Here is a 25,994-nt window from a genome sequence, read left to right as displayed (position 1 = left end):
TACAAAAGATACAATATTTTAAAATGTTTTATTTTAAAAATGTACTTTAAGGTATAAATTATCATTCCTTTTTTTTAAAATTCAACACAAACATACTTTTAAAATGATATGTTTATCATCTAGCTTGGAACAATACTTGCCAGATGTTACCATCTAATTGTTCTGAGCTCTGACATAAAACGAGACTAGAGGAGCAGGGCCACTTAGAAAACTGTTAAAAACAGTTCTGAAAATACTACAGTGTTTTAGTAAATAATGTTTTTGTGTTGTTGTTTAATGATAAAAAAATGTATATGTAACAATGGTGAAAGTAAACTGAGGGCACTTAGTGGTACTCCTACCAACATCCCCATAAACGTATTCCACATTTTTATGCTGGTCTGTTTAGTCTTCTTTATTTTTTTCCCCCCTTGCATCTCAAGCTAGGTAGCTTTAAATAAAGATTATCACTGGAGCTTAATTTTCTATGTAAAATTATTTCAAATATGGCATAGTTATATAAACACATCCTACAAAAGTAAATTAAGCATAGAATATGAATGCATGCAAGACAATCTGTGAAATCTTCTCTTTAGTGAGGTCATATTAAAGTACCTAGTTTAAATCTTTTTGAATTCACAATTAAATATTTAGTTTCATAAAATTTCTAAAAATATTGTCTCTAATTCTACTTTATATGTGAGAAAATTTTAGTTAAGGGCTTTGTACTTTGAAAGATAATGAGTAATTAAAATTGAACATATCCTTTTGTTAGAGGTAGAATAAAAATTCTTTCCTGTAGGGGTGCCTGGTTGGCTCAGTTGCTTGAGCGTCTGACTTTTGATTTCAGCGCAGGTCATGATCTTGGGTCCTGGGATCGAGTTCCGTGCGAGGCTCTGTGCTCAGCACAGCATCTGCTTGAGATTATCTCTCCTTCTCCCTCTCTTTCTGCTCCTCCCCCGACTTGCTGGCTCTCTCTTTTTAAAATAAATAAAATAATATTAAAAAAAAAACAACAAACCTCTCCCATATGCAACATTTTATATTCTTACTTGTTTTCTCAATACATTTATGAAATTAATGTAATTAAAATTAATATAATATCCCAAACTCTCAAATAAAATCACCTCTCTCTGTTTCCACTATTTTTTTTCTTTTCCACTATTTTAAAATCATCTGAGAGATATATCTAAAGATGGATATATTTAACTGTTTCAAATAAAAAAGGATAATTTTAAAAATTTATGCCTTAAGAAGATACCTCAATCTTCCTGTACTATTGAGTGGTGTACAATTTAATTCAATACGTTTGCCTGCAGAAAGGACATTGTGATAAAGCGACATTAACCATATGTTTTAATTTTGAATTCCTTTCTCTTCCACTGTATAAACTTTACCTCGTTAGGCTTTAAAATTATCAGGATATTAAGTTTAATGTTAAAATAAACTTTCATTGATTTGACTTCACTAATTTGAATGCTTTGTTCTTTTGGTCTCTTTGTACTAATTGTTTGCAACAATAGGAAAAAAACATTAAAAGGATATTGCAGATTTGGTTAAGAGAACCATATGCCCTACATATTTAAACTATATATTTTCATATTTTTAGGAGTGCAGTTGCAAAGCACATAGAGGCAGATGCTACTCAGGGTATAATTTCGGATAAGGTAATTAAAAATCATTGTGCCCTGTTCATTAATGCAGGGCTTCCAAGGACTAAGCATGGATAAAGTCCCCATAGTACTTGAAAATAATAAAGTTGCCTTTCTTTCTTTTCTTTAATTCAGTCTTTTTATTGAATTGAAGGGTTTTTCCTTAAGTAGGCTAAATTCTTAAAGTTTATTGTGCTGCTTTTTCCTCTGTGTCTACTTTTGACAGAGGCAAAAGGAACGCACCTCCAATGATGAGGTTGGGATATAATCCAGATCTAACAGAGCCAAGATTTTTTTTTTTCCAATGCACAGTTTTTCATGTAGAAAAGATACCCTAAAAGCATAATTTTACCTTTCAACTCAATAAAATATTTTCAAAAAGGACTTCAGGGAAATTACTCTGAGTTCTTAATTATACTTAGAAGTAGATTATATAATTTAGAGTTGTACCTCATCTCTGCTTAAACTCTTTTTTTTTCTTTTAAATTTCTCAACTTTTCCTTTTATTGTGGAAGACTAAAAAGTTTAAAAGGAGGATCTTAACTCAGCAGTTAATGAGTTGGAATCATAGTTCTCTAGAACTCCTACCAGTTATTTACCTCTCTAAACTTCAGTTTTTTCATCTGTAAAATAAGACTAGTAATCATTACCTCTTAGGACTTCGGTAAGGATTAAGAGAAATACTGCATTATGAACATTTTCAAATAATGGCAGCATTAACCGAGAGTCTCTAGAATGAGGTGGTTAACCATGGCCTCTGGAGCATGCTATGAAGGCATTTGAATCTTAGCTTAACCCCTACATGTGAGGCATTCAGCGCCTTGCTTAATCATTCTGTGAATCATTTGTTATGCCATTGGGGTATTGGAATCCACCCAGAAAAAGAAAACTCTGAATTTAAGGATGTTAAGTAATTTTATGGATGTCCAGAACCCATAATATACTATTAAAAGGGCATCTGAAACTCATATAAGCTGAAAATAATTTTAAAAAATGAAATGAATATTTAAAACGAACAAACACACACAAACTTATATATTCAAATTCTGCCTAATCACTCTGCCCCAGCTCCAGCTCTGTCAGAAGTGTATTTATAAGAGGGAGCAGAAAAGATTATTTAACAGAAGAAATTTGCTTACCAGAGAATCTTCCTTATTTTCCTAATAGTTAAAACAATAATAATAATAATAATACATAAGTTGAACATTTGCTCTATAACAGATATTGTGGTGAGCATTTATCTATGAACTCTTCTTCTCCTTACTGTTGCCCTGGGAGAGAGGTATTATTAATAACTGTTTCATATTGTTAATATTCATTTCATAGATAAAGGACAGAGGCTTGGGATAAGCAATGTGACTGAAGCCCCATGGGAAATCTGTGGTGGAGTCATGGTTACCTGGTCTCACCCCATAGCCTGTGCAGAATTTACACCACATCAGTCTTCCCTTCTTGAATGTTGGCACCTGGAGGTGACTGACTCATCTGATGTTTTTAGGCAGATTGACACTTGAATCATTTCTTCACATCCAGCCTCAAGAGCAGCCAAATACCTGAAATAATTTTTAAATCATATTTATTTACCTGGGAAAGTGGAGGCATTCTAAAATAAGAGTGCATCTTAATTTAGAAGGTATGATAAGGTTATAGAAATGTACCAGGGCATAGTGAATCCTATTTTGTTATGACATCAAGTATCACGATATGAAAATAATTTTTACAATGGAGAAAAATGAGGGTAGTGTTTTTGGAAGCCATAGAATATACTGATTTATTAGAAACAATGTTAAGTACTTTCTGCAGAAATTTTAATATGTTTTTCTTCAGATATTTTAGATATCTAGTTTTAACTCTTAAAATCTCTGAGCAAATACAGTGTTTGATTACATCTTGTCTTTATTCAAGAATAATGGCTTTCTTTTCCTTATATTTACCAGCAGTATTATTGTAGTAATACTAGCTACACATCTGGTTTTTACTATGCATTTTATTGGTTTAACTTTAAAAGCTTAATAAATTTAAACAAAAGTGTGGAGCAGTCCCACCTCCGTGTTCAACCCTGAGCTACAGAGATGTGTTTAATAGTGCTCTCTGTTTCCTAATTAATCCATCCTGCTGCAGTAAAAATGCCAGATTCTTGAAATGGAAGAGGAGAGCTCTGCTTACTTGTCCCTGTCCTTTGAAATTTTCTTTTCTTCCTTTGAAGCACAATGGTAATGGCAACAATGGAAAGGTCACCCGGAAATTGCCAGTGGACACATTGGGACCTGTGAACTATGCACCAACCTGAAGTGAACAGAAGGAAATCTAACAGTTCTAAATGTTGTCACAGATGTAGTTACAGACATGACAAGAAATGACTCAAAGGGTTAACTCAACTAAATATCCAGGATTACTGTGTGGGAGAAATTGTAGTTACAGAATTTATGTTCTTATTCTTAGGAACAATTCTGCCTTATGAAACGCAGATAACCCCATTTTTTATTAACCAGATTTGGAAGTACATGTAGTAATATGTTTGCTCAATATACCTAGCTCCAAAATTGGTACCCTATGCACCAAACTTGACTTATCAAGATTTCCTGTGATTCTCAGAAGTTTTCATTTGGTCTTTCTCCCAAAAGATCCATGCTTCAAGCAGTGTATGCATATTTTTAAATGCTTTGGATAGAGGAGGTTCCTGAATTACATTAATAACTTAAATTGAAATAGCTACCATTTTTTGAGCGCCTAGTATGTATCAGATGCTTTATATACATAATTGCAATTCTCACTGTAACTCAGCAAAGTAAATATTATTGTTCCTACTTTATACATAGTAGAAAAGAAACGTTAACTTGTCTGAAATCACACAGGTAAAAATATCAAAGATGTCCTTAAAATATTAACTACTCTATAAGTAAACTGTGGCATATTCATATAATGGAACAGTGGATGATAAAAATGAACAAATTACTAGTACAGGCAACAGCATAAATAAGTCTCTAACACATTATTATGAATAATAGAAAGCAAGAAAAACATACAATGTCTGATTCCACTTGTATAAACTTAATACACAGGCAAAACTATTCTGTGGTGATAGAAATCAGAATAGTGGCTTTGTGGGGCTTGATTGGGAAGGAGTAAGGAGAAATTTCTGGAGTGACAGAAATTTTCTGTTCTTATCCGAGTGTGGTTACATGGATACAGATGTGCAAACACTGTATGCATGCATATATAAAAAACATAGAGCTTAAGATTCATGTACTTTTTATATGTAAAATGCATGTATTATGTAGTGTGTATGTAATGTATACTATTTTTTAAATGTACACAAACTTAAAACTTTGTACACACTAACTCCAAAGCTATTTCTCTATTTTGCCATACTATTGGATATTTCAGATTTTGAAGACAATGCTTTATAAAAACGATGATACTCTTATTCAAGCATTTATTACAAATTTTTCCCAGATTAAAACTCTATTTTAAAAATCTACTTATTTTGGACGGAATTGTGGGTTTTTAAAGTGTAAGAGTACCAGCTTCTGTACATTCTTATTTTATGACTTTACTTTCTTATTTTGTAAAATGGTGTTTTTATTTATTATTTTTAATACCACTTTAACAAATAGGCATTTTAGCAAGGACATCTGTCCCCCAAAGCCATGTATTTATTATTTTTAAGATTCTTACATAGCCTTTAAAAAATCTTGATGTTTGAAATAATATAATAATTTTACAAGATTAAGTCATTCTTCTTTCTCTTGCTTTATCTTTCATTTGCAAGTCTTAGCTTGCCAGCAACAAACACACATAGCAATATTATTTATTATTACTGTCATCAGAACAAATCATACTTTTCTGAAATACTCTAAAGAAGTAGTAGGAAATCACACATGGTGAGAAGAGTTATTAAAACTATACAAACTAATATTGTAGGTGAGATATTTGAAAGTGACCTTGCAGTATATCTCAGGCTTATTGTATTAAAGCCTATAAATAAAAAGGACAAATCATTTCTGGGTACTAATATGACTTTCTCCCTTACTAGTAATGAAAACATTGAACTCTACTGATTTGTTCTACTGAAGCTATTACATTTTCTGAAAACTTGGAGCAGTTGTTTAAGAGGATTGTTGTCTGTAATGAGGGCTTTCTGGTAGGTAAGGGAATAAAAATATTTGATCCTTATGTAAAGGAGTCTTCTATTTTAATAGCAAAAGATAATGAATTTTTCATTCTTTCTCTTCATATACCTTTAATTATGTTCATCTTTATCAGAGAGGTATTCACTTGTGACTTTTGCATCCATCTTTCAGAATTCGTACTTTACTCTGTTTATATAATTTTTGATATAGTTTTAGTATATTTTCCAATATATTTTGAAGTATCATTTTCAAAACATTGAATCAGATTCCCATGCAAAGAAAAAAAATTAGAAGTTAGGAGGGTAACATCTACTACACTAACTTACTCAGTTGTTTACTAATAACCTCAGATAAAGATTAAGATTTCACAGTATTTTGTAAGTGTTTCACACATGGGAATACCCTTCCTCAAGTAAACGGTAAACCTCTTGCCTATGAAAACCATATTTAAAAAATAATATTTAAGAGACTAAACCTTATTAATCATTGGGAAATTGCAAATTAAAGTGATACCACATCATACCACCCAGAATATCTATAATAAAATACATAGAGAAAAACAAGAAGAAGGAAAAAAAGAAATAGTGTTGACAAGGCTAAGAAGCAAGTAGATTGCTCACACACACTACCGATGGGAATATAAATTGGTAAAAAGCACTTTGAAAAACGGATTGTCACTATGGTCCAGCAATTTCATTTCTAGGTCTATATAATGTGCACAATATAAATGTGCACATTTGGTTACCATAAGCCATATTCTAGGATGTTAATAGGAGAATTACTTGTAATAGCCCAAACGTGGAAGGCACTCAAATGCCCATCAGTGTGGAGTGGACAAATAAAACATTCAATACCACACAGTAATGAAAATGAACAACGTAGATGAGTTTTATAAACATAGTGTTAAACAAAGGGGAGCCAGACAAGAAAGATTGCATATGGTATCCCATTTATTTAAAATACCAAACTGGGTGAAAGTGATTTTGTTCAAACTCAGGATAAAAGTTCCTTGAGGGGGGCGCCTGGGTGGCACAGCGGTTAAGCGTCTGCCTTCGGCTCAGGGCGTGATCCCGGCGTTATGGGATCGAGCCCCACATCAGGCTCCTCCGCTATGAGCCTGCTTCTTCCTCTCCCGCTTCCCCTGCTTGTGTCCCTCTCTCGCTGGCTGTCTCTATCTCTGTCAAAAAATAATAAAAAAATAAAATCTTAAAAAAAAAAAAGTTCCTTGAGGGAGTGATGTGAAGAAGAAAGCATAAGAAAGGCTTCTGTGATGTTGGAATGTTCTATTTCTTGATCTGGATGCTGGCTACATAAGTGTGTTCAGTTTATAAAAATGCATTGCATATGATGTATGCACATCTATGTGTATATGCTTTGTCTCAGTGAAAGAGTTTGAAAAACTATTTATTTGTTGAAGTCACAAGATTTATGTTTTATAAGTACCCAGAAGATGCAAAGAGATTTCTTTTGAGTCAGTATGACAGAAACTGCTTGTTGTCTCCCAATATCCATTACCACTGACTAGCTTTTAAATAGCATATGGAGTTCAGCTAATCATATGACCATCCATGAACAAATTCATGGAGCCAACAGGTAGATACAAGGAAGGTAGAGAATCAGTCTTTGTTCAATGGCTCTTTGCACAGACCTTCATTAAGAGACAATGTACTTTCCTTCATCCTTTGCATGGAATTTACCATCTAATACTAAGTAATGCAAAGTTTATATGAATACATGGAAAACGCATTATTTTTGTTTATACCAATGAGTAAACAACTCTTTAAGTAATTACTAAGTATAAAGTGTAGTATAATCAACAACTGTGTGACAGATTCTGTGAATATGATATTTCCGTTATAGAGTTGAGCAAACTGAGTTTCGTAAAAGTCTACAAGGTTGTGTATCTTGCAAGCAGAAAACTAAGTTTTGAACTTAGTTTTACCTAGTTACCTAGACTCGGTATTTTTGCCTTTGCACTCAAAGCCCCAAGAGTGGGAGATAGATCAGTTCATTATCTACTTATCTGTCTACCCACCCATATACCTATAGCATATCTATCTATATGTCTGTCTGTCTCATCTAACCAGCTGCTTACTTATATAGTATATGTGTCTATCTGCCTTTAGTATAGAACTTATTATGACTTTAGCATGCAAGATGAATTTGTGGGGAGGGTGGACTTGAAGCAAAAAGTTGAATCTTGTATGAGATGATGGAACCTGAATTAAGGAATAGCAGTAGATATAATAAGAATGGGATAAATTAAGAGACATTATGACAAATTTTATTTAGGATGTCAGACTGATTAAATATAGAGATGAATGAATTAATGGTAAGTCTAAAGTTTGGAGTCTACTTGACTTTCACAGCATGTTATTCTGATGTTAACTGAAATAAGGAAACATAGGGGGAGTAAAAGTTTGGGACAAATTATTAGGGGTAAATTTTAAACATATTGGCACATACATAGAATTACATAATGAGGTAAGAGAGCAATTTGAAAAGGAAATCCTACAATCATAATTCAAAGACAGTTCCAAGACAAAATTTATTTTTAAAATTTTCCAGGCAACATCAATGAGTTTAAGTGGATTACTACTTCCCTAATAGATAGGAATAATTAATACATTAAGATTACACTAATTTTATTCAATATTTTATGTGATTTATAATGTGAACATTATCTAGTACATGAAGAGGAAATATGACTTACATTATGCTATCAATTCAGCAACCAAAAACTTTCTTACAAATATCAGTCATGTTCTCAAAATATGTTGTTATTATCATTGTAATCATCAAAAACATTTGAATTTCTACTATGTGCTTGACACTTTTTTTGACACTAAGGCAACAGAAAGATGTATGTCAAGGTTTTTATCCTCTGGAGATCTATAATAGGGGAGATAAGACAAGTACTCAAAAGGATAAAGAAGGTAGGATAGTATTTGCTCTGTCAGGTGAGTGGTTCAGATAATCAGTGTTACATGAGTTAAAGGCAGTTAACCTCTAAAAACTAGATGGTCATAGTAGACTTCTCAGAGTTAGGATGCTAGCTGAAACATAATGAAAGCTAAGAATTGTACACTGGGACATTTTGGAGAACATTACCAAGCTCTATTCAATTGAAATCAAGATATTTTTGCCATTATTTTCTATTTTAAGCTGATTTCCAGCCAGTGACTCTAATCATTTCTTCTTGAAACTGCCTGCTCGGATCAGAAAACTGTCCACTGTTGCTTCCTAGCATTCATTCAGTATCCGCATCCATGAGCTTTTGACTGTGATCATTGAGCTGAAATACAGAAGGTTACATCACTCATTTACATTATCACCCTCTTCCCACTCCCAATACAAATGTGACATTTCAATTTTGCACACTTCAACTCTCCTTAAATCATCTGTATAAAAACTTCAAAGCTTGATTGATGATGAATGAGCCATTGTCTCCTCAAGCACCCGGTTCTCATTAGCCTTTAGAGTCTCAGCTTATTAATAATGAACCTTGAGGGCTGACCCAGTGGGGTAGCAGCAATTCATTGTGCTCCCAGCTGAAAGGTCTGGGTTTGGGAAAGATATAGGAATCTCTGGACCAAGTCCATTCCAGAGATGATGTATTAAGTATCACAGGTGGATGATGTGAGCTATATTACTTTTGTATCATTATCTGCCAACAGACTTATGTGGCTTAAGGTGATGACAGTAAGAAAGATACATTGCTTTATGTCTGGGAAAATCCAGTGACTGCATTCTATAGCTTCATCTTGAAAATGGGCTTTGCCACTTTAGATTCTGACTTCTTGATTGTGACCTTTGGCTTGGATAGGCAATATAAGTCTGACATATGGATTAGTCAGACATTCCCCCAGTAATAAGACAAGTACAATATCTCTAATCTTTATTTATTTTTATTATTATTTTAACTCTAGGGTTGAAACGTGCCCATACAAAACAAGGCATTTAGATATACAATCAGGGATTGAGGTTAAGTATTTCATTCTTGCTTATTTGATTTTCTTATATTACCTTTGGTAGCTTTGTGAGTAGAAGTAAAATGTTTACTGTTGATACCAATCATATAGACTATAGTGGAATATGGCTAACTGCATTTAAAATTATCTTTATTTTGTAAAAAAAAAAAAGAAAGACATTCAATCTTGTTTATGAAATAGTTACAAATTGTGCATGGGGTCAAAACAATTTTGTCAACTTCTTAAGCTACATAAGGAGGTCATATTAATCTGTATTTTCAGCAGGGATGCTACATTATAATTAGGCTATTTCATACCAGGCAGGGGGACAAAAAGCCATGAGTCAGTATTTTATCACATTTTCTTTTGAGAGAATATATTTGCAAAATGTCAACGATTCCCTTAATGGTCACTCATCCCCAAATTCACTATAATAACTAGCATTTGAAAAGAAATGAAGAGTGCAAAAGAACTTATTTAAATAACACAAACATTTCCTTCTTCATTAGACTCATGCAAATAGGAAATCAAGGGAAGAAATGGTCAAATGGACAATCTTTGTGGATTGGAAGACTAAGACACAAGTACTTTATGTCCTTTTAAAATGTCATATTGGGGGCGCCTGGGTGGCAGAGCGGTTAAGCGTCTGCCTTCAGCTCAGGGCGTGATCCTGGCGTTATGGGATCGAGCCCCATGTCAGGCTCCTCTGCTATGAGCCTGCTTCTTCCTCTCCCACTCCCCCTGCTTGTGTTCCCTCTCTCGCTGGCTGTCTCTATCTCTGTCTTATAAATAAATAAAAAATCTTAAAAAAAAAAATAAAATAAAATAAAATGTCATATTGGCACTTTACACCTTTCTAGAAAATAATTTAAGGAACAATATGAGGTAGATATACAATTCAATATAAAAAACATGCTCTTAGACTTTGTGTAACAAATGCTAGGTAATTTGCACAGGTCTGAGGAAATTTGGTGTGTCCAGGATAGCTCAAAAGCATCATTATTTACTTGATAAATAATAATTGAATTTGATGCACAAAATAGGTTTAGGGATACTGATGAAAATGTCTAAATGTGACTTATTTATATCCAACATACCGCTTGAAGTAATTTTGTACATTATCAATTATAAACATTTTAGATAATAAAAGCTATTTATCTTTCAGCTTATAAAAACTCTACTTCAAAATTATATATTTAAAAATATTTTCCGATACTCAAGATATATATTTATTGGTGTACCCAAATATGTTTTTCTATAATCAGGCTATTATACTTGATTTCATAGAACAAATATTTATTGTGTATCTGGCTTTTGCCTTGCATAACGCTAGACACTGGGGATACAGTTTTGACCAAAACAGAAATGACCTCTGACATAATGAAATGTAGAACTAGTTTAGATAAACTACAGAGTGTTTAAGGAAAAAAATGACTTTCATTTTTACTTTGATTTGCTCAGAATTTAAAATTAAAAATTACAACAGAAGTTAATTGATCAATGTTGGTGGTGGCAAATTCCATGTTACTTTTGAGTTTTAACTTTGACTTAACAAATATTTGTTGATTAGTTATTGCTTCAGGTTTAATGTGGATACAGAACTGAAAATATTCCTTGCCTTCACAGAGTTTAGTCTAGTATTTCAGTTATAAATTGTGTGCTATATATTTAGTTATTTTTTTGTTTTGTGTTTTTAAAGATTTTATTTATTTGACAGAGAGATAGCCAGCGAGAGAGGGAACACAGCAGGGGAGTGGGAGAGGAAGAAACAGGCTCCCAGTGGAGGATCCCGATGTGGGACTCGATTCTGCTACTCCGCGATCATGCCCTGAGCCGAAGGCAGACGCCTAACCACTGCGCGCCCCTGTGTGCTATATATTTAAATTCAATGTATGGGAGAGTAGTGTGGATTACAATTTACTTACTCTACATGCAGAAGGATTCACATTTTTTACTTGACTTGCATGCATTAATCTAGTAGGAAATGTTTGATACACAAACCTGTTAAATTGTTTGGCAGAATTTTAAAAAATTAAATACTTTTTTTCATAGAATACCATATTTCATTTATCTTACCATATTTAATTGTGACATTTATTAAAAAGACAGTTCTGTTTTGTGAACTTACCGGGAATGTTTTTGTATAATATGATAAAAAAAATTCATAGCAGCTTTTTTCTACCAATTATTACAATGATCAAGAATTTATATGTGGGGGCGCCTGGGTGGCTCAGTCGTTAAGCGTCTGCCTTCGGCTCAGGGCCTGATGCCGGATCCCTGGGATCCAGCCCTGCATCAGGCTCCCCCGCTGGGAGCCTTATCTTCCTCTCCCACTTCCCCTGCTTGTGTTTCCTCTCTCGCTGGCTGTCTCTCTCTCTGCCAAAAAAATAAATAAAATATTTTTTTAAAAAAAAGAATTTATATGTGTTTCTCTTAATTTTCTCTGATATATTTTCTACAGTGGAAGTGAAATACAATGGAGGGTAAGTTTAATAATCTTCCTGACCAGAATTGCTAGCAGATGCGGGGTTTTGAATTTAGGGTGTTAGCCAAACTGATCATGTTGTAGTCTTAATTTGAAATTTTAACATGTAAGATTATACCTGAATTATTACTGCCTTCTTTCTAAATCATTTTCCAAGTATAAACCAAGCTCTTGAACAGAATATTTCTGAGAAACAAATGCAACATTGGTAGCAGATTAATATTGTTGAAGGGATTTGATGAGATTATTATTCAGTATAATATAATCTGATTCCATTTGAATATTTTTAAATAGAAGTTAGAGATGGATACTGTGTTCCTTCAATATGAACTATTTGAATTATAATGTGAATCCTGAAAAATACACTCTTTCTACAATATTTGAGCTATTATGTTTTCTCCTCACATTTTTTTTTAAAGTAGAAATTTTCCAAATGTAGACTGAAAAATAACCTTCATTTCCTGGATAGCAGTCAAAATCTCCTTTCTTGCCACCTAATGAATAATTATTCCTAGAGGAGAAGAGCATCACCTAATGTCTCATGAGAAAGCTATTAGTATGAGATTGTCACATTTCAGAGATAGAAACTTTAATGCCAAACATTAATGTAGAAATCCATTTTCACAATCTTTCTTACGTCTTATATCTCCTTTCTGCTTTGATGAAGATTGTATGGTTAGGTCATGAAAAATAATGAACTGGGTTTTAGAAGTAGAAAAATGATCTAATTTCTTTTTGTTTCTTTTTTTTTTTTTCCCTCACCTGAGAAAATGGAAGCGATAGTGAAAGGATTAGTGATGAGAACAGGAGTGATTTTAAATGTGGAAAGCCCTGCGATGTCAAAATTAATCTGGTGCATTTTATATGTACAACGCAATAAGGCAATTGAGATGTACCCACCTACCTGGCTTCCACAAATACTCCTCTTATGGTGTCATGTGTTCCTTTCGTTCTTTTGTATCTCCCTCCCTGGTTTAAGGTGACTCTTAAAAGTTTAGCTTGAGATATTGCACAAGAAAGAGATTATTTTTTCAAGGCCACCATGGGAAATAGAGTAGTTGCCTTCCTATTATTCATGTTCTTCTTCCTCACTAACAGTTTTGCTTGTTTAAGTTTTGTTCAAGTAGCAATACGTCCACTCAGCCTCTCTTGTAGTAGGAATGCTCATGAGATACCATTCTGCCAATAAAATGCCAACATAATCCTTGGGGAGAACATCTCTTCCCAAATAGGAAGTCAGAGCCTCAGTAGGAGGATAACTATTGATTACTTTTCTGTTTTCATCTTGTCTTGAATTCAGACAGACACTTTTAGATACATCAACCTTCTTGTACCTGTAATGAATAAAACTAACACACAAAACAGATGTGGGTCCTGTGGACACCACTACCTCCTATAGGTTCCTTATGTGAGAAAAATCATCCTCTATCCATATAAATTATTGTTAACTGTTTTTGTAACTTGTAACAATGTATTATGGGCTGAAATATAAATTCTCTTACGTTGTTTTTGTGTTGAATAGAAGGGGAAAATGTGGTAGATATTGAACAGGAAGATGTTATGTGTATTTCTAACCAATTTGTTCAAGTAGAAAGAATAGTATTTAAAAAAAAAGAAAACACGGTACTTTCAGAAAGAATTTTTTTTTTCTGGGTAACTTAAAGCAATCTACAAGAGAATTTACATATACTATCAGCCATTGTTCAGGGGGAACAAGTTAGCTGATCAAGGCCAGTGTGAAATAGAGAATCAAGTAAAAATTGGCCTTAGTGCATTTTATCCCATGGTCCTGCCATTGTTCCAATGAACCATCAGGTTTTTATTATGTCTTTGTGCTATTCTTAAAGAATAATTGGCAATTCTATTGATTCCATTTGAGAGATCAAAGAACATTTCTTCATAATTGAAACATTAATTTTAGCTCTCATTTTGTTTTAATTGCTTCCTACTGACTCCAGTCAATGTCACGTGATTTTTTTAGAGAGATAAACAAGTTAAATGACCAGTATGAGGGAACTGGTTAAATAATACCATACAGTAGCATATTGTAGTTTCATTAGAAATAATGTAGAATAATATTTAATTACTCATTAAATACTCACCACTTAGTATTAGAACTAGCAGGTTACGAAATATTATATTTGATGTTATTCCAATTTCAGAGGGGAAAACAAAAGAGACTGGAAACATCTATACCAAAATGTGAAGAGTGTTTCTCTGTATATTTATATTATGAGTGGTTGTATTTATTTATATTTTTTAATCTTTCCCAATTTCTGCAATCAATTTCTATGACTCAGTAAGTGATATTTTAAAAGATGTCTTGGCTATTAGCAATGTAATTCTAATTTAACATTGAAAATACTTTAAGAATAAATCATTTTTATTGACTACTTTTCATCAACAAAAAGTTTGACAAGAAATCCCTGTTTGTTTGTTTGTTTGTTTTAATACAGAAATCCTTAATGGTGGAGTATACGTAGACCAGAACAAATTTCTTTGTTACACAGACACAATTCATTGGCAAGATATTGTTCGGAATCCATGGCCTTCCAACTTGACTCTGGTGTCAACAAATGGTAGCTCAGGATGTGAGTAACGTTATCTTTTTTAGTGTCTCAAAATGTCCTTCTACTTCTCGTGAAAACAAACTGCTTCTGTTTATCGTGCCACTAATAATATTTTGAATTTTGATTGCATCCATTGAAATGTTCAGTTATATATAACAGAACAATCTTTTACTTCTTATTAGCTCTCCTTTTGGAATGATAACTTCCCTTTTATAAATTCTCTTTTCCTTGTCATGACTTCTTTTTCTAAATCTAAATACTTTACTTTATTTCTAATGTCTAAGCATTCCAGTGTCTAAATGTTGAAACATGTGCCCCATCGTCCATAAACTTAAAGCTGGTGTCTAAGTACCACTTCAATTCTTTGTGACCCATGTACCACTGAGAAAAATGTGGTGGGACAAAAAAATTTAATATTAAAAAAAAAATAACTGATGAACATTTTAAAACTCCTAAACCTCCATTTGCCCCCAAAATCTTCGTGGTAATACTTGATGACAATTCCAAACACTATAAGTAGAATGGAGAATTACAGATTTCGTAGAAGAGATATATGTTGCATTCTGATTTTAGTCATTAGCCTAATAAACTACCCAATTTCTCATTCTTAAAGTATATTGTTTCTATTGCAGAGGATTTATCAGATTCAGAGTGTTTAATATGATTAAATGATAAGCAAGTAGTATTTGAACTATATCATTAAAATCTTAGAAAATTATTCTGCCTGGGACCTGTTTCATTTTCATAACTCAGGCTATGTGGTCCCCACATTTATTACTACTGACATTTGTATGAGAACAGAATCCTTATCAAGTGTTAACCTGGGTTTTATATTTCTCTTCTATTATATATTTCCCGCCTGAAATCATAACTATCTTCACACAGTTCAATAATTATTTGCAGTACTACTGATTGTGTTATGACACTTCTGTAGGAAATCAAACTCCTAGGGACAATTATTAAATTTCATCATGGTCCTAATAATATAATGGGGAAATATGAATATATTTGATCCAAACTGACAGCTGTGTTTTTAATAAATGGCTAATTTTTTTAAAAGTAGAGTAACATAATTTTCTTGTCACCTTTGAGCAGAAATTTGTATGAGATTTCGTCTTTACAGCATTCAAGTTGCCTACCTTGTAAAATTACATGTGAATAAAAAATAGAATCTGTTCACACTAACAAGACAAATGATGTGCTTCAGAAATGGCTTCCATTTTCAGTCTGTCCATACTATGGTACATTTTATATTGGGGGGGGTTATAATGGTTGCATAAAAGGAAAGGCCTACTGACTTAGCTTATTAGAGTGACCAGCCTATAATGCATGAATGAGATCATGCAAGAATGAAGCCCAAGACAAATCCAAAGGGAAGCCTTACAGGATGTGAAACAGGAAAGGTCTGGGGGGGTTGCTGCACTTTCACAGATGGCATCTCTTTGTGCTGTTATTTGTGGGCAATTTTGGATGGTTGGGCCTATAATTAGGCAACTGTAGCTGCATTTGTTTTGTATGCAAATAATTGCAGGTGCAAAAATTATAAATGCAGAGTAGAGTCCTCTACTCTTGGTCCTTTACAAATTAACCACCAATTGCTTATTGAAGTTTTACTCTTAACATACTAGTTCTGTTTGCTGACACATCAAATATATTGCATGGCACCATAGCTGAAAATAAGTGAATTGGCTGGTCTTTGAATATTGGTTTCACCCTAATTGAATTTTTTCCTCTACCTTTTCTCCATGGGTGATGACAGGTATTTTCATGGTTTTAAATACCATGCCCAACATGAAGCCCAGTGCAGGGCTTGAACTCATGACCCTGAGATCAATACCTGAGCTGAAATCAAGATCTAGACCCTCAACCAACTGAACCACTCAGGCACCCCTTCTCTCATGGCTTTAAATGCAACTTCTTCTAAACTGATGACTCCCAGAATTACATACCGCCAAACAATCAGTCACCCAAGTTAATATCTGGTGGTCATCATAGATTTCATCTTCTCCTTGCTTTGTGGCATTTATTTAATCATTAAATCATACTGAATTTGACTTTTTCTTGATTTTACATATTTCTTATTCCCATGGCTGTAGTTCAAGGCTCCAACCATTGTCTGAGTTATTGAAATAATCTCTGAATTCTTAATAATTTTTGAGGCCCCAAACACTGTGCAGTCTGGTGAAACAATAGCTTCATTCTTATAATAATTTAAAATTAATAAATAGGCACAAAATAAATATTTTATACCATAAATACATAAAAATCAATAAATTCATAAAATAAATTGTAAATGATTACAAGAAAAATAAATTATACTCAAATACATTTATCAACATACTTAAAAATAATTATATGATATGGTAACATGCTTATTAGTATGTTAAATTAAAAATAATTCTAATAGTAGGATTAATAGGCAACGTAGTTTTGTAGCAGTGATAAGCCTAAATATTATTTTAAAAAGGACAGTCACTCTAATAAATGGTGTTGGGAAAATTGGATTTTCACATGTCAAGATTGAACTTAGAGTTTTACCTTACCCTAAATCTAAGAAGTTAACTCAAAATGATTTAAAGACCTAAACATAAAACCATAAATTATGAAACTGCTAGAAGAAAACATGGAGGACAAGCTTCATGACATTGGATTTGTTAATACTTCTTGGAGCTGCCACCAAAAGCAAAGACAACAAAAGCAAACATAGAAAAATGGGGCTACATCAAACTTAAAAACTTCTGTGCATCAAAGGACATGATCAAGAAAGTGAAAAGACAACTTACAGAATGGGAGAAAAATTTACGTTATATATCTCATAAGGTATTAATATTCAGACTATATAAAGGACTTTTACAACTCAGCAATAAAATCAACCTAATTCAGAAATGGACATGGACTTCAAATGGCATTTTTTAAAAGATGATATGCAAATATCCAACAACCATATGAAAAAACACTCAATATTGCTTTGATTTGAAATCTAAATCCAAGCCATGAGATATCACCTTATGCCTGTTAGAATGACTATTATCAGAATGAGAGAAAATGACAAGTGTTGGTGAATATATGAAGAATTTGAAACCTCTGTGCAAGGTTGTAGGATTTTAAAGTTATAAAATAGCTATGGAAAATAGTATGGTGGTTCATCAAAAATTAAAAATAGAACTACCATATTATCCACCAGCTCCACTTCATGGTATATATCCAAAAGAATTGAAAGCAGAGTCTCAAAGCATTATTTGCACACCTGTATTTATAGTAGCATATTTATAATAGCCAAGAAGGGGGAGCATCCCAAATGTTCATTGATGAAGGAATGCATGAACAAAATGTGGTAGATACACATGGTACATTATTCAGCCTTAAAATGGAAGGAAATTATGACATGTTACAACATGGATGAACTTTGATGACATTTTGCTAAGCCAAGTAAGCCAGTCACAAAAAGACTATGTCTACTTATATGAGGTATATAAAGTAGTCAAATTCATAGAAACCAAAAGAAGAATGGTGGTTATCAGAGGCTGGGGAAATTGGGATATCAGGAATTTCTGTTTAATGAGTACAGAGTTTCAGTTTTGCAAGATGAAAAAGTTTTGTAGATCTATTCCACATCAATGTAAACATACTTAACACTACTAAGCTATACACTTAAAAATGATTTTGACAGGGCGCCTGAGTGGCTCAGTCAGTTAAGCATTCCACTCTTGGTGTTTGGCTCAGTTCGTGATCTTGTGGGTCCTGAGATTGAGCCCCAAGTTGGGCTCCCCGATCAGCGGGAAGTCTGCTTAAAGATTTTCTCCCTCTCCCTCCCCCCACTCTCGTGCATGCTCTCTCTCTCTCTCAAATAAATAGGTAAATAAATATTTTTTAAAAAAGGTCATGACAGCAGATTTTATTTTGTGTGTTTTTACTCCAAGAAGAAAGAAAGAGAGAAGGAAGGAAGGAAGGAAGGAAGGAAGGAAGGAAGGAAGGAAGGAAGGAAAGAAAGAAAAAAATTTTTATGATACCTGTAAGAACTGGAATGCAGTATGAATACATCTATAGTTTCTATTCATCACAGTGTAGCTGGGACACTTATCTTCATAATTGATGAATATCCTATATTTGATAAGAGATTAATGTGAATAATAATGTAACAATTCTTCATTCAAGTTCAAGTACCTCCTAAATTATACCCATAAGCCCTTTAGGGGCCCCAGGCCTCCTGGTTAAGAGCCTCCGTGTTTAACTACTCACCTTGCCTTCAGTCCTGATAAATCCACCTGACAAAGTGCCACCAGGAGCTCTGTTTAATGGATGTCTAACCATGACCCTGTCTAAAAACCCTGTCACTTCAACTGACTAATATGGGGTCAGTTCTTAACAAAACCAAGGGCTTGGAGTTTTTAGCAGATTCCTGCTTATTTCTCTTCTCAATGGAATGAGTTCTTATAATTTATTTGTCTGTACTCCCTTTCCTTTTCTGTTTGCCAGACTAAATTTTGTTCATACTTTAAGACACTCGTCAACTGTTATCTCTTCTAAGAAGTGCTCTCTTCTATAAGCTACGTTAGGTAACTTTTCTCTCATAACCCCATAAAGAGCAGTGCTGAAATCTGGCAGTCTGTCTCACTCTAAAAAAAAAGTCCTTGAAGACAAGGCCCAGGTCATCATTTTGTCCTGTTTTAACACATAATGTATGGATAAAAGTTTTATACTGAATAAATAGACAAATGAAATAGATCAGTTCGTAAATAAGAAAATCAGATGAATCTAAGTAATACTTTCTTCTATCCATCATTTATATGTAAAAGACAGACAGCTTATTCATTTTAAGTCTTCTTCAGGTAAAAAAAAAATGACACCCTACATCTATGTGCCTAATTTAATTTATAACTATATAATTATAAGTTATACTATTTCTATTATATTTATATTTCATTATACTTATAATTGTAAGGTAAAGTATATATGTCAGCTTTTCCTTTATTGTAAAGAGACTAATTTGTACGACAGCTGTAGTACTTGTAAATCTACAAACCTTACAATTTTGACAAAGAATTTAAGAATATTTGATTCTTAAGTGATATTTTGCAGAGTATTTCTTAACACAGCTTTTTATACAATATTAATTCTTTTTTTAAAAAAAGATGTTATTATTTATTTGACAGAGAGAGAGAGCACAAGTAGGCAGAGCGGCAGGCAGAGGGAGAGGGAGAAGCGGGCTCTCCACTGAGCAGGGAGCCTGACCTGCACCTCCATCCCAGGACCCTGAGATCATGACCTAAGCTGAAGACAGATGCTTAACCGACTGAGCCACCCAGGCGCCCCTACAATACTAATTCTTAATTCAAATAAGCAAAATCTTTTCAAGAGCAACCTGGCTTTTTATTGACATAACCTTTGGACTGTAATTGGAATAATGAAGAAAAGGTTTGGCATATCTAGAAAAGAAATTTTAAAATGATACCACTCTTTTAAAAATATATGATTTAGGAATAATTATAACCAAATTGTATTTTCCAAAATACTTGAGGTATCTCAATCTAAAATTTAGCAAGATAAGAAAGAGATGAGTGTCCTTTTTGTCATACAATCCCTAGCAAGATTTACCTAACATTCTAATATTGTTGGATAGGTTTATCAATAGGGCTTATTCAATAAACTACTATTCAGAGTGAAAAAAATCATATAGTAAATGATGTTTCACTTGTACTTGGAGTACTTCTAGTAACTCCCATCACCACAAGAATGTCAAAATGATGAAAATTATTTGCCTTTGAAAAATTAAGCAAATGGTAATACATCAGAACATAAATATAGAAAAATAGACAATAATATTTGCCAAGAAGAAGATTGTGTAGTTAAGAGAACGGTGCCAAGCTGGCTTGTTTGAAACCTTGCACTGCCTCCTATTAGCTATTTGACCTTGGACCAGTCACTTAAGCTCTCCGTACCTCTCGTTTCTGCATCTATAAAAGGAGAGTGTCAAGAGTGGAGCTGAGCTGAGCTCTTAGGTTTGAAGGTTTTAAGACAAAGAACCAATAAAAAGGTACCAGTCAAGCTTTCAATCACCTATTCTAATAGTATAAGCAGCTGAACTGGAGAAATCACCAACCCCCCCACTATCCATTTTACCCCACAGAACAGCTCCAGGAGAGGTCAGGTGGAGCAGATTGATCAGTTCACACATGGGGAATTGTCTCACTGCTGAGGGAGCCCCAAAGAAAGGCCTCTGAAATTTAATAGATCTAGGAGCCAGAGCACAGGTTGGAGGGAGAGGAAAAAGGGCTAAGAGTGGAAAAGTTCTGAGTACTCAAAAGTACTCTGAGTCAGAGTAGAGAAAAAGTGTCTTAAGTGTTCCCTCCCACACCTGTCCTTCCCAGCAAAGGCACCTGAGGAGGGCCTCTGTCAAAGGCATTTGATGAATGGAGGAAACTGATGTAGTAATGGAACTAAGCTTAAGAGCATGGTGTGTTAGGGAGCCCTGAGATCTCCACCGACTTAGAGACCCCAGTGCATTGGCTGCTCACCAAGTCTGGTGCGGGTTGGATAGCTTTCCGTTGGGGGACCTGCTGGGGTACGGCCTTTTTAGTTGCCTGCGGTCAAGCTTGAAATATCACACATAGACTTTTGGCCAGGAGCTAAAATTACCAACTACATGGGGCATATTGTGAAGAATAAATAAGTTCATATGTGTCAAAATCTCAGTGATTTCTTATGGCAAAGGAATAAAGTGACTTCCAATTCTGATTTGTTTTTCCATAGTCATTAGCCGTATGCAGACGGAAATAATTTTGTAATATGTGAGTTATATTTTTATTATATGTTAATTAGTTAACATTGTATTTTGTTGCTGTTTCCCATGTGTTTAAGCAGAGGATAGTATTTTGTAGCTTAAGCTCACTGGGGCACTGAAAGGGACAAACCTCAGATGTTCTTGCAGTCTTTTCTTCAGCTTACACCAGATGCCCCACTCATTCTCAGTTGCTCTCTAAAACCGGATATGGGTTTCCCCCACTATCCAAAAAGTAGAAAGTTCCTATGAAACCTTTCAAACCAAAATAGCCTAAAACAAGGAGTGTCTCCCAGCTTTCCAAAAATTTATATTCTGTCACTTTGCTTTTACAAAAGATCAACGTTAGTACAGTAATGGCCTTTGTGTGTATGTGTGTGGAAGTGAAAATGCTCTTCCATTTCTTTCAGATAACGAACAGGTACTAATGTAGGTCTTCACAAATGTGAACTTCTGGAAAGTGCGGGATACCTGCACCACCTAATGACAGAAGTGGAAATGTGGGGGAATTGGCAAATTCATGAAAGCATTATATTCACAAACATAATTCCAGTACTAACCATTTATTTAAGCCAGATGTCCTGCCTGCATTTATGCCATTAGTAAAACATAAAATTATATTTTTCTTTTAATGACTCCCACCTCTCCTAATAATTGCCCTCTCCTAACAAATATTGCATGTTTTGTCCCATATGGGTAATTTTCTTGAACTAGAAAGTAATTAAATCTCAGAGTAGAATTAAAGCTGATGTTCTTAGTCCATCAACTTTTGTTACTCCTTCAGTTTTAAAATCTTTACATAAAATAGCTGCACTTTTAAGTTGGGCATTTTGTAGTTAAGAGTAAAAAACAAAAGTACCAGGAAAGATTACCCCACATTGCATTTCAATATGGCTTCAGTTTCCATGTATTATATATTCACAAATCCATTTTTATGTAAGTGCATACATAGAATCAAGTCATGCCCACTGCTTCAAAAGATTTTTTACAAATGTAAGTTTTAATTATGGGAATAGAAAAATGTGAAAAACAGAAAAGATGAATGAATATATATAAGCCCAAAAGATAGGTTGAAATAATTTAGAAAATGCATTCTTCATGAATCCAGTCTAATAAAACAAACAAACAAAAAACAAAAGAACTAAAGATCACTTATCAATTTAGATGCAATTATTATAAACAAAATATTAGCAAACAAAACTAACAGAACTTAGGAATGTATTTAAGTGGCGCCTGGGTGGCTCAGTCGTTAAGCATCTGCCTTAGGCTCAGGGCGTGATTCCGGCGTTGTGGGATTGAGCCCCACATCAGGCTCCTCTGCTGTGAGCCTGCTTCTTCCTCTCCCACTCCCCCTGCTTGTGTTCTCTCGCTGGCTGTCTCTTTCTCTGTGAAATAAATAAATAAATAACATCTTAAAAAAAAAAAAAAGGAATGTATTTAAAGTATAAGAGCAAATGGCAATTCTGTTATTTAATACTGTTACTGAAGCAGTAAGGACTTGAAAATGATCCATATTGGAGAAGGCCTTTATTGCTACATTTATAAGAAGAGGATTTCCAAGTCGACTGAAATTCACTCCAGGATAAACTGATATTTAAGAATATTCATCACAAGATGGAAGCATAGTGTATCTGCAGGCTTGTTTGTTGCATTGTTTTGTTTTTTTGTCCCTTAGCTTCTTAGGATAAAAGTGCATTGTTTTACTTTTTGAATAAATTTTTCATGGCAGATCTTTATTTTCATCATATGCAATAGCTTCCTCTCAAATCAACGTTTTAATCAAATATTTTATATATAATTAATGAAATATGATTTTTGCTTTTTAGAAAATGACAGAATATTCTTTAACAGTACCTCAACCCCAGGTGGCAAAACAAAAGAATTCTCTCATAATAGACCTTTCTTAGTTCATCCCAGTCCTCATATTTATTACACATTGCATGTGCTATTTTATTTTATTGCAAATATATATGTGTGTGTGTACATAATAAATACATGCATAAAGTAAATATTTTATATAAATGTGTACACACACACATATACACACATTGGTCTTAAGAGTTTATGATTATAAATTAGTTTCTACTTTACTTTTATATATAAACCACCTAAAATCTGGAATAAATTCCATAGTCTCTCCACTCTGGCCTTCTCCTCTTACTGCCAACTGCAGCCTCTGCCTCCAGTGATTCCAGTAACCTCACAACTGTGCCAGGGACTCTCTCAGCTGCTCTTAAGACCCACTGTGTCCCCAGTTTCCTCAAAGCATAAATGAGACAAGTTATTAACATGATTTTGCTAATATTAATAATTATTATTATATGGCTCTTTAGGGGAAAGAGGAGCAGGAAGGACCAGCCTTGACTTCTGTGTTCCTGGTTATAAAGTGAGGATATTCCTCCCTACTAGGACCCTTGGACCATTTCCAAACCTTTAGGGTGGATTCCCTTGCATTCCCCTGGGCCTTTTGTTCCTTCTCCAGGCAGAGGTTCATTTCATCTTCTGTTTTTGAACTAAGGGAAACATCAGTTTGTCGCATAAGGAAATGCCCACTTCAGACAGAAAATATACATAGCGTGGCTTCCTCAGAAAAGTTTTAACAGTGCATTTCCCAAAAGCAGTGTTCCTTCAGTCAAAAATCATACCATGCCAGTGGAGTAATATGTTTAATAACAACTTTTCAATACATAGAGGGGAAACACCCCAATTTGAGGAGATGCTAATTTCCATGGTATAAACATTCTTAACATTCTCCCTTTTAAGCAATCCATCTGGGTTTTGGAAGAGATGCCCACTTAGCACACCATTATGTAGCATTTCCGCCATACAGATTGAACAGATGTAAATAAACTCAATCATATAAAGAATAGTTAAAATTGTAAACTAATCCAAAAATAATGAATTTTGAGTATATATTACCTTTGTTTTAATAACATTTAATTGTGGGTTTATGCAATTTAATATTTAGTGATGGCTATATTCAACAACCAGATCTGAAAATTCTAGAAAACCTGACAGTCTGCTGTATACACTACCGCCATCTGTGAACATCAGCAATCCTGTAGAAGTAAATGCTGGGCTAAGCCCAGTCCACTGTTTATCATTTCTCTCTATAACAATGCAGAGAAAATTAAGCCTACACATCATGCATGGTATGAACTGATTGCAGACTCTTGTCTCCTGCAGGCAAATGCCAAATAAAACACACATGTACACGCACAGCTCACTAAAGAACAACCTATTTAAGAACAAGACAGTTTACCTCAAAATTTATGGAGGGAAAATATCTGCCCCTCCAGGGTCATATTCTGCTAACATTCTTCATTCAAATTATTAAACAGTATACTTAACTTCTGCATTCATGTTAACTTCTTGCACTAAAGATTTCCTGAAGAATGTTGGATAGATGTTACCTTTATTTGACTAAAGGGCTTAATGAAATGGTTCTTCTAGGAGTAAACTAAGTTTCTACCTCAAAGATTAACCTCTCCATACCCTATAAGCATACAGCTCTAACTCTTAAGATGGTCAATTTTCTACCATCAAATAAATGTAACTATAGCTTATTGGAAGAAAAATCATTATTATGTAGAGTGACAGCAGAGATATTGTGGAGCATTACAAAAGGACAAAGTTCTTTATGTCCAGAGATTAGTAGATCAGGGGCGCCTGGGTGGCTCCGTTGGTTAACTGTGTGCCTTCGGCTCAGGTCATGATCCCAGGGTTGTGGGATCGAGTCCTACTTCAGGCTCTTTGCTCAGCGGGAACCTGCTTCTTCCTCTCCCTCTGCCTGCCTCTTCCCCTGCTTCTGGGTGCTCTCTCTCTCTCTGACAAATAAATAAATAAAATCTTTTTTAAAAAGAGAGAGAGAGATAAGTAGATAAAAGTTTCCAAAGTTGGACATGCATCAGAATATGCTCCCAGAGATTCTAAGTAAGTCTGGTTTAAGGATGGGAATCTACCTATCTTCAAAATTCTCCAATTGAATCTAAGCACGGGTTTAAGTAGCACCGGCTTGGTATAGGATTTCTATACTAGTAAAATATGGATTAGAAGAGGATACCTTGATAAATACATTTCAGATCACATGCAAATTCAAAATTGGCCTAGAATGTATGAGCTTGCTGCAAATGAGCCAACTGACAAATATATGATCCCCTTGTAGAGAATATGTACCTCTCCCTTACTATGAAATTTTTGTCACTAATCGCAACAGTAATTTGCTTTAAGCACCCATGACCTTCTTGGCCTGATGGATCTCAGGCACTTAAAAAAAATCCTATATCTAATTCTTATAGAAATTCTGTAAAACAGATATTAAGAGCCCCATTTAGGGTCAATCACAGACTTGGCATCTTAGAATTTCTAGTAATTAGAACTCGATGTCTTCCAGTGAATGATTGAAGAGATTAAAATTTCATGAAGT

At 34.1% G+C, this 25,994-nt stretch overlaps 1 protein-coding gene across 5 annotated transcripts in view; it reads left to right on the top strand.

Annotated features, from left to right (window-relative positions):
- The window catches only part of ERBB4 (erb-b2 receptor tyrosine kinase 4), a 1,065,595-nt gene that overhangs the window by 704,904 nt on the left and 334,697 nt on the right, over positions 1–25,994 (top strand). For all 5 annotated transcript variants that reach the window (XM_034655108.1, XM_019802141.2, XM_019802140.2 and 2 more), the window contains exon 4: positions 14,677–14,811. In XM_034655108.1, coding sequence (XP_034510999.1) covers positions 14,677–14,811 — 135 coding nt within the window. The remainder of the gene's footprint in view (positions 1–14,676; positions 14,812–25,994) is intronic.

The sequence above is a fragment of the Ailuropoda melanoleuca genome, chromosome 2 (assembly GCF_002007445.2).
Source record: "Ailuropoda melanoleuca isolate Jingjing chromosome 2, ASM200744v2, whole genome shotgun sequence".
Taxonomy (NCBI): Eukaryota; Metazoa; Chordata; class Mammalia; order Carnivora; family Ursidae; genus Ailuropoda; species Ailuropoda melanoleuca.
This window is presented reverse-complemented; position numbering and strand designations above follow the sequence as displayed.